The sequence below is a fragment of the Pseudorasbora parva genome, chromosome 8 (assembly GCF_024679245.1).
Source record: "Pseudorasbora parva isolate DD20220531a chromosome 8, ASM2467924v1, whole genome shotgun sequence".
Lineage (NCBI taxonomy): Eukaryota > Metazoa > Chordata > Actinopteri > Cypriniformes > Gobionidae > Pseudorasbora > Pseudorasbora parva.
Genome location: NC_090179.1, coordinates 27,064,606 through 27,084,340, shown reverse-complemented (window position 1 = coordinate 27,084,340; position 19,735 = coordinate 27,064,606). Strand labels below are relative to the sequence as shown.

The window sequence follows — 19,735 nt, the reverse complement described above, 5'->3', positions numbered from 1 at the left end:
ATGTGGCCCAAGGGGTTTGTCATCACCTTGTCATAAGAGCACATGCTCCACTGTTCGTTCACAGACTCCGTGCCAGGCCGCAGTCTCCTGATCTCATGATTTAGCCACTTCCTGTGGCTCTTTCCCCCTTGGCTGGCACAACCGTAGCCTTTTAGCTTGAGATCACAGGCAGGTCATTGCAGGAGCATTACAGAAAAGGTCTAACCGTCCTTTTCCTTTTTCCATTAAGGCCTGAATGCGTGTTAAAAGAGGACTTGTAGGTGTGTGACACATGATCACTTTAATAGAGCACTCGGTGTAAAGGCTAGCTATAATATTTGCAGTTCTCCTGTTCAAGGATTTTTACTTGGAGAGAGGTTAAGTTGGAACAGGTTTCGCTATCCTATTGATTCTGACCCATGTAAATATATCCTCCCATTTAGTGGGCTGTTAAAAATATGATAGTTTAACCTTCGATTCCCTTGAGAGTCTGCCGTGACCCGATTAACATGTTACTCTCATTTAAAGGTGTGATTTATTCTGCTTATTTATAAACCTATATCACACTGTTTTTGCTAGGTCAACACTTTCTAAGAGAGGTTTCCTGCATTTATTTTCACAACCCACACACTAAAGCCAACCTTTAGAAGAAGCTGCGCTTTTCCCAAAGTGGACTAGTTAGTTTTTCGTTGTTCACACAAAACAGATTTGCGGAATTTACTGTCATTGCCATTCTCCCGTGACTCCAGCAGTGGTCTTGACATTTTCTCGTGTTTTTTCTTCTTCTTTTCCCATCTCCCCCACTCCCAGTCTCAGGGGGACACGCCCCTACCCCCTCATCTTCATCATCCCCTCTCAGTTCTGTGTTACCTACAAGTTTATTTGCTCTTCAGATCTATCCATACACAAATACTTTCCTGAAGCAATAGTATATTCCTGTACAGAACAACATTGTCTCTTTTTTTTGTTGCCCCCAATAAAAGCGATCTGGTTTGTGTCACAGGGGCATTTTTTTGCAGTCTGAAATAAATGTCTGGATTTTAGAGCAAGGCTGTTTTCTGTTTGGACTGGATCCTATTAAAAGCTGCCTTGCTCCTTAATGCAACACTCTGCTAGATTTATCACTCTTCTCTCCGGCTGTCTCATGTCTGGGCTTAGTTATAATCTCTTTCATGAGCAAACTTAACAGAGGACCACTGACCAGAGAATAGCCCCTTATGAGCAACACGCTCTCCTTTTTCATTCTTCCTATCTTTCAAGTATGAAAGGCTATTTCAAAATGTACATTGAATATTAATATTTACACCATTTAGATTTGTATTGGTTTTCATTTATTTTATATTTGGTTTATTGAGTAAATAAAGAAAAAATTCTCTATCCCTCATTATCTTTTCTTGTAGTAACGTACATAAAGGGATGAATTACGGATTCAAATTACGGTTATTTTTAACTGGGAGCTATTCATCTCTTTTGGGTATCAAAACGTAAAGAGACACTATAGAGTTTCCTTCTGCTGTTTTTTTTTTTTAACTCCTTCAGCATGTCACTTTCTTTCTGTCTGATACAATACGTTTGCGCTGTGGGCTTTGGCAGAACATGCACATTGATCGTAGTGGTCATGTGGGTTAGTCTTACTTTCTTTGAAGCCGTGTTCATAAAACACACCAAAATATTTGCAGACATCTTTTAAAAATTGAGTCAAATTTATTTGAATTCCATAATGAAACTATTTTGCTGACCATACGTCATTTAAAGCTAAAATCTTCCAGTGTGGATTAAAGTAGACACAAGGATAATTGTTAAGCACCCGCAACATGTTTAGGGTTGAATGACATGACGGGGAATGTATGATGATCATAAAAAAAGACATGGAAACATTTTCAGCCCATTTTTTGCTATTCGAGCACAACTTAAAACGCACTCCGTTTTAAACAAAATGCCAAAACGCATCTTTGTTTAACTGATTAAATCTTATGTAACTGTGAAGATCAGATTGCACGGGCCATTGTAGAGCCAATGACTAGCTATGCGCCTAAAACACTGAGACGTGAGGTAAACAAGAAGTCAGCTTTTATTTATGTGGCTTCATCAACTTACTGTAGCGTTATTGTGTGTATGTTTCAGGTTCTTGTTAGTGAGGATTCTGATGGAGAAGGAGTGATTGCACATTTTCCAGCACATGATAAGCCCATATCCTGCATGGCGTTTAACCCGAGTGGTAAGTGAACACCTCATTGTGATGCCTCACTGAGTTCTACCAAAGCACAAAACTCCAGGCACTTGTGTGGCAGGCGTTTACATGGTACACATTGTGGATGTTCCTTGCCTTTTTGAATTAAAACATTGAATTACAATGCAGATGCATTCTGTTCACTACACGAAGTTTCCTACCCAGTCAACCCAGACCATTTAGACCAAGCTGCAATGGAACTGACCTGCTCTGATAACCGACTTGTACATGGAGTTTAGCCAATCATAACAGTGCTAATTCATTTAGAAGTCTTAAAGGTAAAGAAGCAGCCTTTGTAATGATATAGTAATTTATAGTTACCTATAAATTAAGATTCTGTTATCTTTTACTTCTCTTTTATGTTGTTCCAAACCTGTATGTTTTCTTGCATGAAACACATTCATTTCTTGCATGAAACACTATGAAACACAACTGTATGTATTAAATAGGAATGTTGACTGCTGTTTCCTATATAATAGAAGAGAATTGGACTCTTGCATATATTCTCTTTTGAATAGAATATAAGAGTCTTTTGAAGTTACAGGAATTACAGGAATAAATAACGTGTAAAATAAAATTTGGGGTGAACTATTCCTTTAATTGTGAGGGTGGACAATAGTCCAGCAAAAGCTTGACTTTGGTGCAGGAAGGCTTGTCTTGTATTATAAGTGGCCTTCATGGGGAAAATAGATTGATACTAAGCTGTAAAATACCATACATTTGAGAAGGAGATGGATGTGTTAGTCTTGTCACTTTTTTGCATGTAACCTCATCTTGTTCCCTAAGCGTTCCTGTCTGCTTGGCCCTTGAGATCATGTGAGATCTGTTGTTCTGAAAAGCAGCCTTTGTGTGTCTTCTGGAGAAACTGCCCCCTAGCACATCAGTCACTGTCATTTTCCCCTTCTTTTCCTCTCTATCCATCCTTCTCTTTCTTCCCTCTTGTCTCTCTTTAACACGTAGTGGAATATTTAGCCCTCATTGATCTTGTTCATGTCTGTCTCTCCTGAAGTGTATTGAGGTAACAAAGCCCTCGGTCTCTTTTGGATACCCCAAGCACTGAACGGGTACAGTTTCAACTCTCAAAGATGAGAGGAGCTGTAATGTCCTCACTCTATTCAGAAGGCTTAGGACGGGTTCATAACTCTTAGAACATTTAGTCAGCCACGTCACAACATGCTTTAGCCATCAAGAAGGCTGTTATTCACTACCTGTTGCATTTTGCACCTTATTCAAATAAGTTTTTTTTTTTTTTGAGGAACGTGATCAGGATGTTATGCAGGCAGTTTTTGAATCTGGTTTTGCTTGAGCATTATAACTTGATGTGTCTAGAGCACTAGGCCATAATAGCTCCAACCATTTCTTGGAGTTTATGAGAAAAAAAAAAATACAGTAAAACCGAGGCTGGAATGTCCTCAACCTGACCTTGAACGAACGTCTTGGCTCATTTTGATAGGCAGTTATCTGATCACCTTTTAATTTTACATATAATCATGTTTGTTTCTCCGGATATCCAGTCCAGTCACACTGGCTCATTGTGAGGTGTGTGTTGCAGATTGAGGGCTCTTCTAATAAGAAGGTGCTGAAAGCTGCTGATAGCCATTGCTCTAAGTAAAATCCTTCACATATCTGTTCTTACTAACGAACACTGGGAGACTCCATTAATGGATGAGTCATTGTATACATAAGTATACACCTCTGGGTTCAAATGTTTTGTGCATCATGCTACTGAAAGATTATAAGGAAATGTTGCATATCTTAGTAGATCAAAACATTCCTGATGGTCTTCCGCCTCAACCGCACAATATTGAACGGATGCCAAGCCATGCCACAAAACACGGGCATGTGAGCCGTCATTGAGCTTGGGAGCAGTGATATTATAAAGATAATTTATGTAAGGAGTTGTTAAAAGCAAATAAATACATCTTATTTATGATTGATTCGTTGAATTAATATTTTAAAAATACATTATAAAACAGTGTTGACAATCACTTTGTTCTACATTTTTTATTACATTTAATTTTATTTATAGGCTATTTTATTATAATTACAGCTCTGTACTGTTATTGTCATTGTCTTTTTGGTTTCAAGTTCTATTTTAGGAGAAACGTTTGAGTTGTTTTGTTTTGTTTTTTCAGTATACTCATGGGCAAAAAATGGACCAAGCCCAAAATTGCTAAACATTAAGCTTTTAATTGTCTTGACCACAAATTATTGGTGAGGAAATTAGCTAAATTGAAGCAAATGCACTACTTAAGCTATTTCTGTCTCAAAAAACATCAAAGACAGAATGTAGTTTATGGCAGAATATGGGAAGTTGTGTGTAGAGTGATGAATCACGATGAAACATGAATTGCGTAGTGATGATCCAGGATGGTGTCCTTGAATATCTGCTGAGAAATATGTTAATAAATGCATATTATTTACCACAGTGAAGCATGGAGGAAGAGGTGTCACAGGAGTCTTTTTAGCTGCTGGTGTTGGTGAGCTACTTGACTGTGAAAGGTCATTTATTGCTTTGAAGAATATTGCAGAATAACTTCTTTCACACAATTGAAAAGTTATCTCAAGAGGAATGATTTGATGTTATTTTTCAAAAAGACAATGCTCCTGCCCAAATTGGAAGGACAACCAAGAAGTGTCTTGTTTTGGCCTGGAGTCCAGTTTTGAACCCTGTAGTGAATATTTGGTCTAGCATTACACTCAAACTAACTGGGAGACATTTTTCAACTACTCATTAACTTTTTGAAACCACCATCATTGAGTGGAACAACACTGACTCTTCTTCCCGTAAAAAGCTGTCAGTATGTTTACCCACACGGCTTAAACATTTAAAAAAAAATCAAAAGGGAAGGCTATTCCATTCTAAGTTATTTTATCTACATTATTTGTTGAACTCTTGCTAAGTTCCTGACCAGTTATTTTTTTATTAAAGTGGTTAAGACCCTTAAAAGACCACTAAATATTTAGAATTTTTTTGAAGTTATCAATATCAATAGTTATCTTTTAAAGAGTAAGTTCTGAGCAGAACATTTTTATTTGGGTAAAACAATGGGTTTTGTTTTCTTTCAGTAATTGTAGTTTTATTATACTAATGTATGAATGATTTTTTTTCTTGTTTTGGAAGCTCCATGCTCTTGTCCATGTTCTCTCCCTTGTTTTTTCAGCATTATTGAACTATTGCATTTGCATTTTGCTTTTGTTTTTCATTTAAGATGAGGCAAAGAAAATGCAGTGAATTAGATCATTTTAATTAGATTGTACTGACCTTGCTTTGGACATAGCTTGTTTGTCTCTAGGTGGCGCTATTGGTTAACCTTTAGACCTCAAAGTAGTAAGCCACCTTTTCCCCATTAGCATGTGTAGAGCAGAAGGTGTAGGTGAAGTCAGTGTCCCACCACCACAACTGCACTGGGATTCTCAGCCCTGAAGTCCTTTTATCTTCATGAGTGTGTAAGAGAAAAGTGCTATGGATCGCAGAGCAAAGCAAACATACAGTCAACAGCCTGCTCAGGGACATTACTTCTGCAAATATTAGTGCAAATGTGTGTTTTTCTTAGATCATCAAAGAATTGAAGGTCTCTGTAAAAACAAATTTGACCAAACAACCGTCATATTGATCTGAAATCCTACAGAGAGTCAATAGAGAATTATGTGAATTATGTGCTTAATAAGGACGGTGTGAAATATTATAGTCATATTATATAAATATCATAGATATATTTTCCAGCAAAAGTGTAAATTTATAGCTTTCAGAAAGTTGTGTTGTGTGTGTGTGTGTATATATATATATATGAAATGTTTTAACAAAAAGTCTATGATCACCAAGACCAACATTTTAAATTGTAATTTATTAATTTGAGATTTCAGCATCATTACGCCAGTCCTCAGTGTCACATTATCCTTCAGAAATCATTTGAATATACTGATTTGATGCTCAATAAACATGTATTATTATTTATTATTGTTGTGCTGCTTAAAATTTCCCCCGATGTTTCTCTGATGAATAGAAAGTTAAAAAAAAGAACAAAAAAAAACAAAAACATTTATTGGAAATTAAATCTTTTTGTAACATTATAAATGTCTTTTTAATGCATTCTTGCTGGTTAACAGTATTCATTTTTTTTCAAAATAAAACCTTACAGACCACAATCTTTTAAACGGTTATATATTTAATAGATTTAATTGGGTCAGTGAAATTATTGAAAAGGCAAGTACAAATCTAACCAGCGTAATTGAAAAATACTTATTGAGGAGTCCTGAACTTTCATATCTTTGGGTTCGCTCGTGTGAATGGTTGGTGTAATGTTTTGGTTACTCTTTCACTGAAGATTGTCTCGGCCCAGGGAGGCCCCGGTCCCTCGAGTGCTGAGCCCCAGCATGGCCTTTTGTCAGGCGTCCTCTGCCCTCATGTGGAGAGTGCTCTGGGGCAACTTGTTTGAGATAACAGTGGGGTGCTGTAAACTTCAAACAGTTTAACCTTCACCTGTCAGCTTTATTCAGAAATAATGGGATGTGTCTGTTATCACCTCATTTGCTTGGGCATAAATCGAAAGGGCTATAATAATTGTTTTGAGTTATGAAATTGTTTGGCACCAGGAAGGCTGGAAGAAATCCCTGTCGTCCTTGATACAGAAAAGAGTCTCTAGATATGCTGACTAATAAGGTCAGGCTGAGTATTCCCAGAGACCGGTGTTCGCATCTATGCTGTAATTTACGTTCCTGACATCATTAACACATGATCAAAAACAGCTTTTTGAGATTTTCAAGAAATGCCGTCTCAGCAACTGTGAAGGAACGTGAATGGCGGCTTGATTTTTTTAATTATTTTTTTTTAAGTGAGAAGTTTAGCCTTGTTCACCTAGCCTGACTTGTCCTAAATTAACTATGTTAAAGCCACTGGAAAGTGTCACTCTGGCCTCAGGGCCGACCGCAACTCCATCCGGACGGTTTTGATTTCAGAGAGGGAAAAGGCCGACTTGAAAAGAAACAGTGTGGTGTCTTGACATTGACTGGAACGTGCAAACCTCCACCAAAGAAAAAAAAAATCAAAAGCACTTATGTAAGAAATCCAACTCAACAGTGTGTGTTGGACGCAAAACAAAAGGGCGAGGGTAGAAAATGGCGGCCAGTTGGGTAGCTGGCGCTTGTTCTGTGGTATTGGAGCTTCTATTCATAGGCGCATAATTAAAGGATGCCGCTCCGAACAGCGGCGCACAGGACTCACTTTAGCCAGAGTATCTGTTTTTCACTCCTTGTCCTCTCCTGGTCCTGCTTCTCTTTTTTTTAGGATGTTTCTACAAAGTTTAAACTAAACTAAACTGGTCTTAATCGATAACAGAGTGAGCGATTGGTGTAAGGGCACGGTCGCGTGCAGTGCGAGGGTGGACAGGTCTCACGGCCCATGAGACTCGCTGTAATTCCACTCAATCACGGAACTGATAAGCATCAAGGAATCTGCTCTTGCGAGGCAGCTTAGTTTAGCCCAGTTCATCTGGCAAGTGTTTGCTTGCGGGCTCTTAAAGGGAAAGGGTGATCTGAAGAGCCTGTTTGTCTGTTGCGGATGTGGCCTTTCTAGCACCCACTCCCGTGAGTCACTCACAAACACCCAGAGATGAAAATGTAAAGTAAAGCCTAGTTTAAAAATTGACCAAAGTTATACTTTTTAAAAAAATGTTTTTTTTTGTTGTTGTTGTTGAAAATATTTAGAATGCGGCACTATTTTCATCTGTTAAATAAAGTGAGGAAATTTGTGACTGCACGTGTAAGATTTAAAATATGTTCTTGCTTCTCTTTGGAACATTTTCTAGATTTTTCTTTATTGCTGCTGTCAACAAACACTTTTAGAGAGGGAAAAGACTTTTCAGATGTTTGGTCCCCGCTCTACCTTCTAAAGGGTTAGTTCACCCAAAAATGAAAATTCTGTCATTAATTACTTACCCTAATGTCGTTTGACACCCGTAAGACCTCCGTTCATCTTCGGAACACAAATTAAGATATTTTTGTTGATATCCGATGAAATCCACCAAAGTATTTTCCTTTCTTAAGACCCATAAAGGCACTAAAGACGTCATTACAAAGCCCATCTCACTACAGTGGCTCTACAATCATATTTAGACGAGAATTAGTTTTTGTGTGCAAAAAAATAAAATAACGTATTATATAGTGATGGGCCGATTTCAAAACAAAGTGTTGAACCGTTATGAATCAGCGTATTGATTTTATGATTTTGATCGCGTGTCAAACTGCTGAAATCACGTGACATTGGCGAGCAGAATCCTGAATTAATACGCTGATTCATAAACGTTCAAATCTTTTTGAAATTGGCCCAACATTATATAAGTAGTTATTTTGTGTGGTTTTTTTGCGTCACTTCTTGTGTCTCGTCCCTTCATAAAATTATTGTTGAGCCACTGTAGTGAGATGGGCTTTGTAATGATATCTTTTGTGCCTTTTATGGGTCTTAAGAAAGGAAATTACATTGGCGTCAATAAAAGCCTTTCTGAGCCATCGTATTTCAACAAAAATATCTTAATTTGTGTTCCGAAGATGAACGGAGGTCTTATGGTTTTCAAACGACATTAGGGTAAGTAATTACTGACAGAATTTTCATTTTGGGGTGAACTAACCCTTTAAGTAAAACTTGCTTGGGGAACTTCGCAAGACTCTTCATTTGACTCTTCATTTCCTTTGAGTCATTGTATCTTAGTTTGATAATTGTATGCATGATGAAAGTCTGTGACATGGAATTCTGTGTTTTTCCTTCAGTTTGTAATAAGCCATATCTTCACAGAGGTAGCATTTAAGGATGGAACTGAACTCCTCTGCTTCATTGAAAAAGCTTGTTTATTGGGTTTTGGTAAGATTCACACATGAATTTGTGTGTGCACATGCGTTTTCTTTAATGGGGCTGTGACTGTGTATCACATTCCATTTTGCGCTGTTCCTGAGCACAGTGGGACAGTCAGCAGGGATTAAGGGCCCAGGCTGAGACGTCGCCTTTAATGCACATTGCAAGCGAAGAGCGGGACATTAGTGGAATTTGCCTGGAGCATAAGCTCTATTTTATAATGGCATTATGAAATCTGATGATGTGCATATAGATTTTTGTTAAAAAAATAAAATAATCTTTGAAATACATTAAACTCCCCCTCCCCCATAGGAATTATGAACAATAGCTGTTAAAATCCGTTGCCTCTGTTTGTTATACGTCCAGAATAAATATTTCATTCAATTTGTGAAAGAATCAATTCAAAATGAGGAGCTGACATTTTAGTCAAAGATGACCTGTAGAACCAGCATGTTATACAACATATTTTTGCTTAAATTACAACAAAAAAAATCCTTAAATTTTTTTTTTTTTAAACTTATGCAACTAACATATCCAGACACAAACTGTCTAACAAAAAAGCTAAAAGTTGTCTCTTGGCTGTTTTAATGCTGTTTCCAAAAGGTGGTAAAAGTGGTGTCTTGGGGCGTCTGTCCCTCAGTTTGTAGTTGTAAAACTTTGGTCAGGCGCTTTGGTTTCAAGGCTTCAATGGAAACACTCCCCTGATCTCCCCCCCTTTCATTCCTCTTGACCTGAGCAGAGTTACTTCTCTTCTTCACCTCTAGTTACTAGTTTGTTTTTGTAGGAATGATTGCCTGTGTGGACCAAGTTTTTGCTGACAGCTTTATGCTTTTACGCTCAGAGGCTTTTTTTTGTATTAGTTAGTTTGGCCGGTTGGCTTTAGTTTTCCAAAGATCCACGAGATTCCCAAAGAACATCCGACGTTAGTTTTCCAAACACCTCAGTTGCAATGAATGGTCCATTGTCCTGAGAAAATCTTAAGGTCATCCCTCAAATTAAGGGCATTAACATCGAAGCGCAGCGTAAAGAATTGTGGAATCGTGTTTGCTGTGGTAAAAGTTTCAGAGGATTAATTAGCTAACAGAACCCTTTAAAATAAAAGAGAGCACTGAAATGGAAAGAGATTATAGCGACTGTCTGTTTCCTGAGAAAGGATTACTCTCTTTCCATACTCCTCCTTTCTGCAGTCAGACTCTTATCTAGAGATTGTGGTTTAGCTCATTTATTTGGGGCTTTTAAAAATCACAAAAAGGCCTGTTTTAGGCTGACTAAGCTTTTCAAGGAGACTGTGATTTTTCTACCACTGAGCGTAAAATAGATTTGTACTGCTGTCAAGCATCAACTGCATTTAGTGGCCATAGAAAGATCCACAACAAGAACCTAAGAGAGTGATTTCAGGCTTGCATAAATTGTAACCTAAAGACTTGGAGATAAAAAGGCAGTGTTCATAATTAGCACTCGCCAAATGCCTCCCTCAATTTTTTTTTGTGGTGCATGAAGTTGTCATTTGGCCTGCAGCAAATTGTAAGAATGATAATCTGACTAGTGTAACTTCTAATCTTCTAATAAAAAAAAATCTGATTCTTCCAAAATCAGAAAAACAAACAAACAAAAAATGATCTCCAGAACTCTGTGGCAACTAATAGAGAAATCATCTTCATGTTACAGTTTGAGGGGTTGTAAAAATGTTATTGCTTGACATTACACACACACACACACACACACACACACACACACACACACACACACACACACACACACACACACACACACACACACACAAATCCATTGGTGTGCGGTGGTGTTTCAAAATTAGGAGGCAAAGTATAAAAACAATGTTAATAACAAATGTAAAAGTATGTACGTTACATTTAATTTAGCTGTTTTAATAAACATTACATAAAAAAGAGAGACCAAATACATTTTTTTTTTTTTTGCTGTAACTATGTAAATTTCAATTTTTTAAACCAAGTATACATTTCATCAAGTTGATGTTTTTACGCTTTTTACATTTATTCCAAAATACTAACTGAATGCAGTAAAAATTTAAACAATGTATATTTCTTGTGAACTAATGATCAGCTTTTCTTTTAAATAGTCAACATATTTTCATTTTACATTACATTTACATTTATGCATTTGGCAGACGCTTTTATCCAAAGCGACTTACATTGCATTCAAGGTACACATTATAGATTTTCAGCAGTCATCAAGCTTGCACACACTGGTCATACACAGACACATAGACAGGAAGATGCACCTTTAATATCCCCAAGCTGATTGCTCACTCAAGTTTGATTTTGATGTAACAAAGTTGCTGACTTTTCAATTAGTCTACCCATTAATGCATCATTATCTTCATTCAGACTGATGAAAATGCGCACAAAAACAAGGGGTGGGATTTATCACACAAACCAATCATAACTCATCATTCCCAATTAAAGCACAATGGAGACAGTCTTTTCCCTTGCGCAATGTGGGAGTTTTTTATGTGCACAAACATCCAAAGCACCCAGAAACTAATGGGGTCTACTAAACTGAGCTCTCTTTTCTGTCTTCTTGCACATGAGGAAAAATTCACACAAAATTATAAATAAAATAAAAAAGCAAATATCCTGGTAAACCTAGTCGGTTATGTCTTAAGTGAATGTAAACGGTTGAGAAAGTAAATGCATGTCAGTATGTTAGATCTGTGCATTCGCTCTTAAAGGGACAGTGCACATATGTACTATATTGTACTATACTATAGACACCTGCCTTTACATGCACATGAACTTTAATGGCATCCCCTTAGTTTAATTATGGAGTGACCCATCCTTTGTAGCTATAATGGCTTTAACTTTTCTGGGAAGTCTTTCCACAAGGTTTACTAGTGTGTTAATGGGAATTTGTGAGGTCAGGTAATGATTTTGGACTAGAAGGCCTGGCTGACGTTCTCCGCTCTAATTCATCCCAAAGGTGTTCTATCTGTTTGAGGTCAGTACTCTGTGCTGGCCAGTCAAGGTCTTCCACACCAAACTCGCTCATCCCTGTCTTTATGGAGTTGGCTTTGTGCACTGTTATGCTGTCATTTTGGAACAGGAAGGGGCCATCCCCAAACTGTTTCCAGAAAGTTGAGAGCATGAAATTGTCCAAAATGTCTTGGTATGCTGATGCATTAAGAATTTATTTTACTGGAAGCAAAGCGGCCAAGCCCAACCTCTGAAAAACAACCTCACACCAAAATTCCCCCCTCCAACAAACTTGGCACACTTGGCACAATGCAGTCAAGCAGGTACCGTGTTCCTGGCAACCACCATACCTAGCCTCGTCCATCGTGTTGCCAGACAGAGAAGCGTGATTCATCACTCCAGAGAACACGTCTCTGCTCTAGAGTCCAGTTGCGGCATGCTTTACAAGACTGCATCTGACGCTTTGCATTGCACTTGGTAATTTAAGGCTTTGATGCAGCTGCTCGGCCATGGAAACCTATTTCATGAAGCTCTAGGCACTGTTCTTGAGCTAATCTGAAGGCCACACAAAGTTTGGAGGTCTGTAGCTAATGACTGCAGAATGTTGGAGACTTCTGCGCACAGCATGCGCTGACCCCTCTCTGTGATTTTTGCGTGGCCTACCACTTTGTGGCTGAGTTTCTATTGTTTCAAATTGCTTCCACTTTGTAACAGTTGACCGTGGAATATTTAGTATTGAGGAAATTTCACGAATGGGCTTACTGCACAGGTGGCAACCTATCACAATACCACACTTGAATTCACTGAGCTCCTAAGAGTGACCTATTCCTTCACTAAGGTTTGTAGAAGCGTCTCCTTTCTTTTGCGCTTGATTTTATACACCTGTGGCTATGGAAGTAACTGGAACATCTGAATTCAATGATTTGGAGGGGTATATATGAATTACTTATGACTTTATATACTCGCATAATATGCTCATTTGTTTTGAAAGAAATAATGAAATAATATCTGATTCCTTCCAAAAAAAGATTGATGCCCATCATTAAACCGATTTCCCCCCACAATCAGCTCAGGATAGTGTGCCGATTCGGTGTGGGCCTAGTGATAACCTACACTTCCATCTTTTCTTAATGGATGTGACCTCGTGGTCACCTTGGTTACCCTGATTCTCTAGAATGCGAATTTCGTTGAAGTGTTGTATTTAAGTAATGATTGCCTCCTGCCGAGAAAAGGCGTTTATGATCTATTAATATTCAAGCGCTTACAGGTGGTATGGCTGTAAAGCAAATACATAAACATTCTCCTTCGTTACACTTGAATGTGCATTAAATGAACCATGGGCACCTTTTTCCTCCTCCCACCTAGGTTTTCCCCTTCCCTTCCTCAAAGCTCTCAATTGAATTGTGGATGTGGTTTCGTAGCTAAGAGCGTTGAGTGCCTCTCCAAGCCAGCATGCCCACAGGAGCAGTGCACCATGTTTAAAGAGCATATCCTTGGTACCAACGTGCCTAGATAAACAGAATCTCTGGCCACACGAGCCTGTGAGACGTGCTCACAAGCCCCCTCTGGAATCCACAGCAGTCATCCCTGCCGCCCAGAGGAATGGAAACTGGAGACGGCATTACATCTGCCCGGCTCACCGCGAAACCCTGCACAGTGGCCGTGCCAGGCCTCAATCTACCACCCTGTCCTCAGCTTCACACACACACGCACACACACACACACGCACACACACACACACACACACACACACACACACACACACACACACACACACACACACACACACACACACACACACACACACACACACAAAAGCTGCCTCCAGGTTGGGATCAAACAGCCCAGCTTTTAGAAGTTCTCACTTAGTCTGTAAAAGATTAACAAGTTATTGACTGCATGTTGACCCATGCCAGTCTCCTCCTCTCCTTCGTACTGTTATCTGATGGTTTGAGTAAGGGTGGCCTCTGGACTAAGTGAGTGTTGCTCGCTCCAGGCTTGAGTGGGCGGCTTTGATGTGAGATGTGCAAACCCTGTGTGTGTGTTCCACAGCTTTCATAAACACCTCCACAAGTGCAGCATGACAGAAGAGCAGGCCGTCCAATGGACTCACAAAGGACCACAAACACACACGCACACAGGGTTGTGCTTTTACAACTAATGTGGGCGGCCACAAGGACAAAGCACAGTGATTGATGTGTTTATTTGTACTTTTTTTCTTGCGTAAAGTTCGTGTCTGCGGTACTGGAGAACACCGATTCCCAACGTCCACTCTTTAAAGCATTATCCACATGTTTATAATTTGAGATTTCCTCTTTTTCAAAGGTCTTAGGCGAGTGTTGTTAATTTAAAAGGGATATTTTTGTTTCAGTTCTCCGGTCTCTACTTGTCAGGCTGCTGAGATCATTGGAGTCGGTCAGGGAGAATAGCTCAGACACTTTGGAAATAAAACATTGCTGTGTGGAAGTTAAGCAGATGTTTTGTTTAAAGACTTGTTAAGGGGACAACAACAAAACACTTGGAAATAGGAAGCAATGGTCACTGTACAGCTTTTGGTGTTGACTCATGTTCATTTGGTGTCAAATTTCGGTTTGTTGAATTGCGTTTCTGTGAAACGGCAGAATTTGCATGAAAAGGGTGTTCTGGGATACGTTTCACGAACTGCATTGTGTTTCGCAGTTGATATGAATGCAATCCATCCTAACTGCTTTTACTTATATATGATTTCAAAAGTTTTGAAATTAAAAAAATGGACAAACTTTTCAAAAAAACTTCATACATTTAGATATGTTTAAAAGTTCAATTAGTTTTTTTTTCCCCCCAGACCTGTAGATTCCTTGCATTGTTCTGAAATAGGGACTTAAAGGGTTAGTTCACCCAAAAATGAAAATGATTTAATTAATTACTCATCCTCATGTCGTTGGAAATGAAGATATTTTAGTTGAAAGCTGATGGCTGATAAAGGCTTCAGAAAGGCCTCCATTGGCATTCAGTACATTTCCACTGACCCACTCACAAGACCCATAAAAGGCACTAAAGACGTCGTTACAAAGTCCATCTCACTACAGTGGCTGTACAATAGTTTTTTCGAGAATAGTTTTTGTGCGCAAAAAAAATCTAAATAATGACTCACCTGGAACTCACGCGATAGCGGTGCTTCTCCTCTTCCGGGTCATGTATTCGCTATGATTCGAACAGCGGAGCTGCGTCAAATTCTCACGTATGCGTCGAGTTCACGTCAATAATTTGGTGGATTAAATCGTTATTTTGATTTTTGTGATTTAAGGGCAACATGTGAGTAAAATGGTCCTGTCGTTGGTCAGGTCCAAATGTGCTCCACAAGTTCTGAAAAGTGAAGCCAAAGCATCTCAATCATAGCCTGACAAGCCAGATCCACATCAAGATGTTTGGTCTGGAAACTCACCATTGACAGGGCTCAATCCAAAAGGAGGGATAAACGGTTTACTTTCAAACTCCCTCTGCACGCGATAGGATAGCGCTACAACCAACCAGAGCAACGAAGGTGAAACGGAGCTTGTTGATCGATTAAACATTCGCCGTATCCGGTCGGCAAAACTCTGAACACATCTTCCCTTTTTAAGAATGACTTCAGTGCCGTTCTTTGTTCTTTTCTCAGAGAAAAGCTAAACTCCAGGTCTTCCAGAGTCGCGGTCAAAGCTGATTCGAAAGACCGCCGTTCGCCAGTTTCTGTGTTTACTAGAAGTACGCAAACGCAACTCGGCCGTCGTCATTATGGCCCTGCCCACCGACTCTATACACGATGTGATTGGCCCTGCAAGAGTTTGGCATTTACAGCTCAGAAGGGTATTGAGAGTTGCTAGACGACAATCGCGGGCAGATTAGATTTGCTGACTAGAGGATCTCAATCACCCCCAGGAGACTGAATGCAGTATAGCTTATAAACCCTGCCCTCTCATTGAAATGTAATGGGACATATACAAACTTAAAGCTACACTGTGTAACTCTTTTAGTTTATTCTTAGCTAAAAACACGTAGTTCTTTCAAAAATATATATGCTCATTAATGCATATTTACTTCTTTCAAGTAATAAAGTATTCTCGTAAGTTTATAATATGCCATTGAAAATACATACGGGTGAGGGGTTTGAATGCTGGTCGCCATGTTGCTCCTCCATCTTGAAAGTAGCCAAAGAGGGACATACCGTAAATTCAAGCTTCGCCTTTCGCATTTCAAGACTCGATGGCACTGTGTCGAATGTGAAGAGGGGGATTGCCATGTTAATCTTGGACAAAACCGGCCAACGTAGGAGTTAAAGCGAAATCAAAATTGAGAGGAATAGAAACTATTATTCACTGGATGGTCATATACCTTTTCACCACTAGATGGGGGAAAATATCACACAGTGTAGCTTTAACAATCAAATTACACTAAAAACAAAAAATTCCTAACATGGTTTCTGTCATTTTAGGCTGTTTTTGTCATGCTGATGTTAATTCAAGTATTCGTTCTTTAAGTTTGGTTTTAGTTAGTTATGTGATGCTTTAAAAACGGGGGTGTGACATTATGATTGGCAGCTTCTCTGAGAGATGTAGTCACTGAGGCACTAATGCTCATTTTTCAGTAACTTCGGGAGGAGATTGGAGCTTTGACTTAAATCTATATGTTTTCCTAACTGTTTATTTCACAAAAAGTTCTTGATTAGGCAGGAGTGTGGATGGGACCTTGATAGCTTGGCTAAACTTTATGCTCACTACTGTGCAGACACAAGACTCAAGATGTCAGTGACATATTTGAACACTGGCGGCTTCACTTATGTCAACTGAAGAAAGTGAAGGCGTGTCTTTCATCTTTTTTTACAGTCTATGGTCAGGTCAGACTGAAGCAAGAAAAAAATTTCTTTTTAAAATGTCATGTTAACTTTGAAGTCTAACTGAAAGTCTAACTGCTTCGTCCAGCATATGTATGCAAATCGGATGCAACAGGTATTTAAAGGGAGAAATCTTAAAATGTTGTCTTCATTTAACTGCCCTCATGTTGTTCCTAAACTAATGCTGCAGTCCAGGCAGGTTTTTGAGCCTGTAAGTCACAACTTCAAACCACCTCTCACAACTTTGTAGCATTCCAGGCAAAGTCACACCAAACTGCCTGAGCGCAAGGAATTGTGGTAGCTAGATGTAAACAACGCATGGTGGACCGTATGGACTTATGCTCATTTACAATCATCTCTATCACCAAAGGTGCTTAGTCCTTGCATATTTGAGGGAAACGGAAGAGAAACAATGGCGCATGAGACAAGAAAAGCTATTATACCTTTTATTTTACGTTATTTTTAAAATACCATGTATGACTTCCATAAACACAGCATCCGTAGGTGCTGCCATTGTTGTTTTGCGGGATTTGCCACATCAGAGCTCGTAACTGTAAGTACATCGATCCAGTACGAGTTCACGGGTTGGAAGTCACGGTTTGACTGCCGCTCCAGTGCACTTTCAAGGGTAGAAGGTTGAAAAAAACACGGGTACGGGTTGCCTGGAATGCGGCATAAATTACTTTCTTTTGTGGAACGTTTAAAAATATAAAAAAATTTAGAATTTTTGTTTATACATTAAAAGTCAATTAAAAGCCGATTTTCTTCCAAATATCCTCTTTTGTCTTCTAAATTGTAAGTTTTGGGTGAACTATTTCATTAGTTCTTTAAAATTTTTAATAAATATAAATATATGGTTTACCCACATTATTTATATATATATATATATATATATATATATATATATATATATATATATATATATATATATATATATATATATATATATATATATATATATATATATATATATATATAAAATATTTGCCTTGAGGACAAGGTGTTATAAATAGGATGTGTCAAAAATTGCTTTAACATCTCAGGTTCCTGAAATTTTATGGAAGCTTACCAGCAAAGAGAAGCTCTTTTTAATTTAGCTTCCCACAGGCTAACCAACTGACGCCTCTTTGCGAGGCCCTGTATTTCGACAAGGCCACAAAAGCCCCAGCGCTTGGTTTCCATTCTCCACTGGCTTTTGGAGAACAGAGTGTACCATCAGCAAACTTGTGTCCCAACAAGCTGGCCAAGCCTCATCTGTCAAAGCCAGGGTGAGCGCGAGAGCGGCAGGGCGGCGGGGTGAGGGAGAGGAAGCTCCCAGATAAACATACCGCAGCGCCTAAACTCCTAATCACTCTGCGCTTCCGTTTGTAGCCTCTATAATTAGAAGGCACTCTTTTCCATGTATTCCCAGTTGACGCAAATGCTTCTTGTGGCTTGGCACCTCATTTGGGGCGTGGGTTAGTTTATGGCCGGGCCATAACTTGGTTTAGTCTTCTGATACAGCATAAATAGCTAACCGCTGTCTTATTCACTGGCCGACTGTTTTTCTTTTTCATAGGCGCAATCTCAGCGTGACCTTTTCCTCCGCTGCCTCGGCCCATTCCCCTTGCTTCCTGTCTTACAACTCAATGAGATGGCAAAGCCGCACCTAAAGCAGATGCTACTCCTAAGTGTGAAAATAAAAATAACGGATGAGCTCATTTAGGACTGCCGATGTTCCATTGTCGTGTGTGTGAGAGTTCTGATCTTCCAACAATATCATCCTTTTTCGATTTGTCAGACCACCCAATAAATGCTGGCCACAAATTAAACCCCTCTGTGAACTCTGCATTAGAGATTCAGCATTGGAAAATCACTAATTATTGGCATCCTAAATTACAGCAGTGAGATCGAGAGCCAGTGGCTAAATCCATCTTAATCGTAGTGTTGGTGAAACTTTCCAAAGCGCTAGTGACCAGACTTTCATGTGTGTGGAAAATAGCCTGTAGAGCTGTCACACTGTTTTTAGGAATAAGTTGTATGCGGCGTTGCGTTGCCATGAAGGTTTCGCTTCGGGTTTTTTCTTGTGCTGTGGTTAGTAAGTGTGTTGTTTACAGTAAGGGCTTATACTTTCTGTAGTTTCACTAACTTCAAATAAAAGTGGGAAAATGAGAGGCCCTGTCATCAGAGGTTCCACTTGGGTTCTCCTGCGGTTGCGTTTAAAACAGATCCACATACTCTGGCTCTGGCAGCTGAGGGAAGATCCTGGCATGCAGTTAATTCTAGAACACAAGTTGCAATGGAACACGACTGCCCTTTACAACCATGTAAACGTGTCTCATGAAATGCTCAGTACTTGAAGGCAGTCTGGGTGCCATTGTTTTGCATTATGTTCTTCTCAGTTTAAGGCCAGATCTTTTGCTTTTGCGAGTGTTGAAATTATAATGTGTGTGTGTGTGTGTGTGTGTGTGTGTGTGTGTGTGTGTGTGTGTGTGTGTGTGTGTCTTTATATATATATAAAGTGGACCACAAAATGTATGGACATGTTTAGCCCTTTCTTCCATTTGATAGTTTGTTGAAGCACACGGACTAATTGCTAGAGCACAATTCAGAAAGATCAAATTGAGTTTGGTCACATTACTGCTGCCCAAACCACAAGAAAATGACTCGCTCTGAAAAAAAATTGGCTTCTTAAGGGCTGAAGAAATGAATATAACAAAGAGTGCATAATTAGCATGGACATATAACACCAGTTATAGGAAGTGAATGCTACATTACTTGCTTTGAGCGCAAAAATGAATGCAATAAACAATATAATAAATGAAATTGAATGTAATGCAAAATTATATATATATATATATATATATATATATATATATATATATATATATATATATATA

General features: G+C 38.9%; 1 protein-coding gene across 6 annotated transcripts in view; it reads left to right on the top strand.

Moving 5' to 3' along the window:
* Nucleotides 1-19,735, top strand: part of bcas3 (BCAS3 microtubule associated cell migration factor) — a 268,620-nt gene that overhangs the window by 50,140 nt on the left and 198,745 nt on the right. For all 6 annotated transcript variants that reach the window (XM_067450579.1, XM_067450578.1, XM_067450577.1 and 3 more), the window contains exon 13: nucleotides 2,104-2,197. In XM_067450579.1, the coding sequence (XP_067306680.1) occupies nucleotides 2,104-2,197 (94 nt within the window). The remainder of the gene's footprint in view (nucleotides 1-2,103; nucleotides 2,198-19,735) is intronic.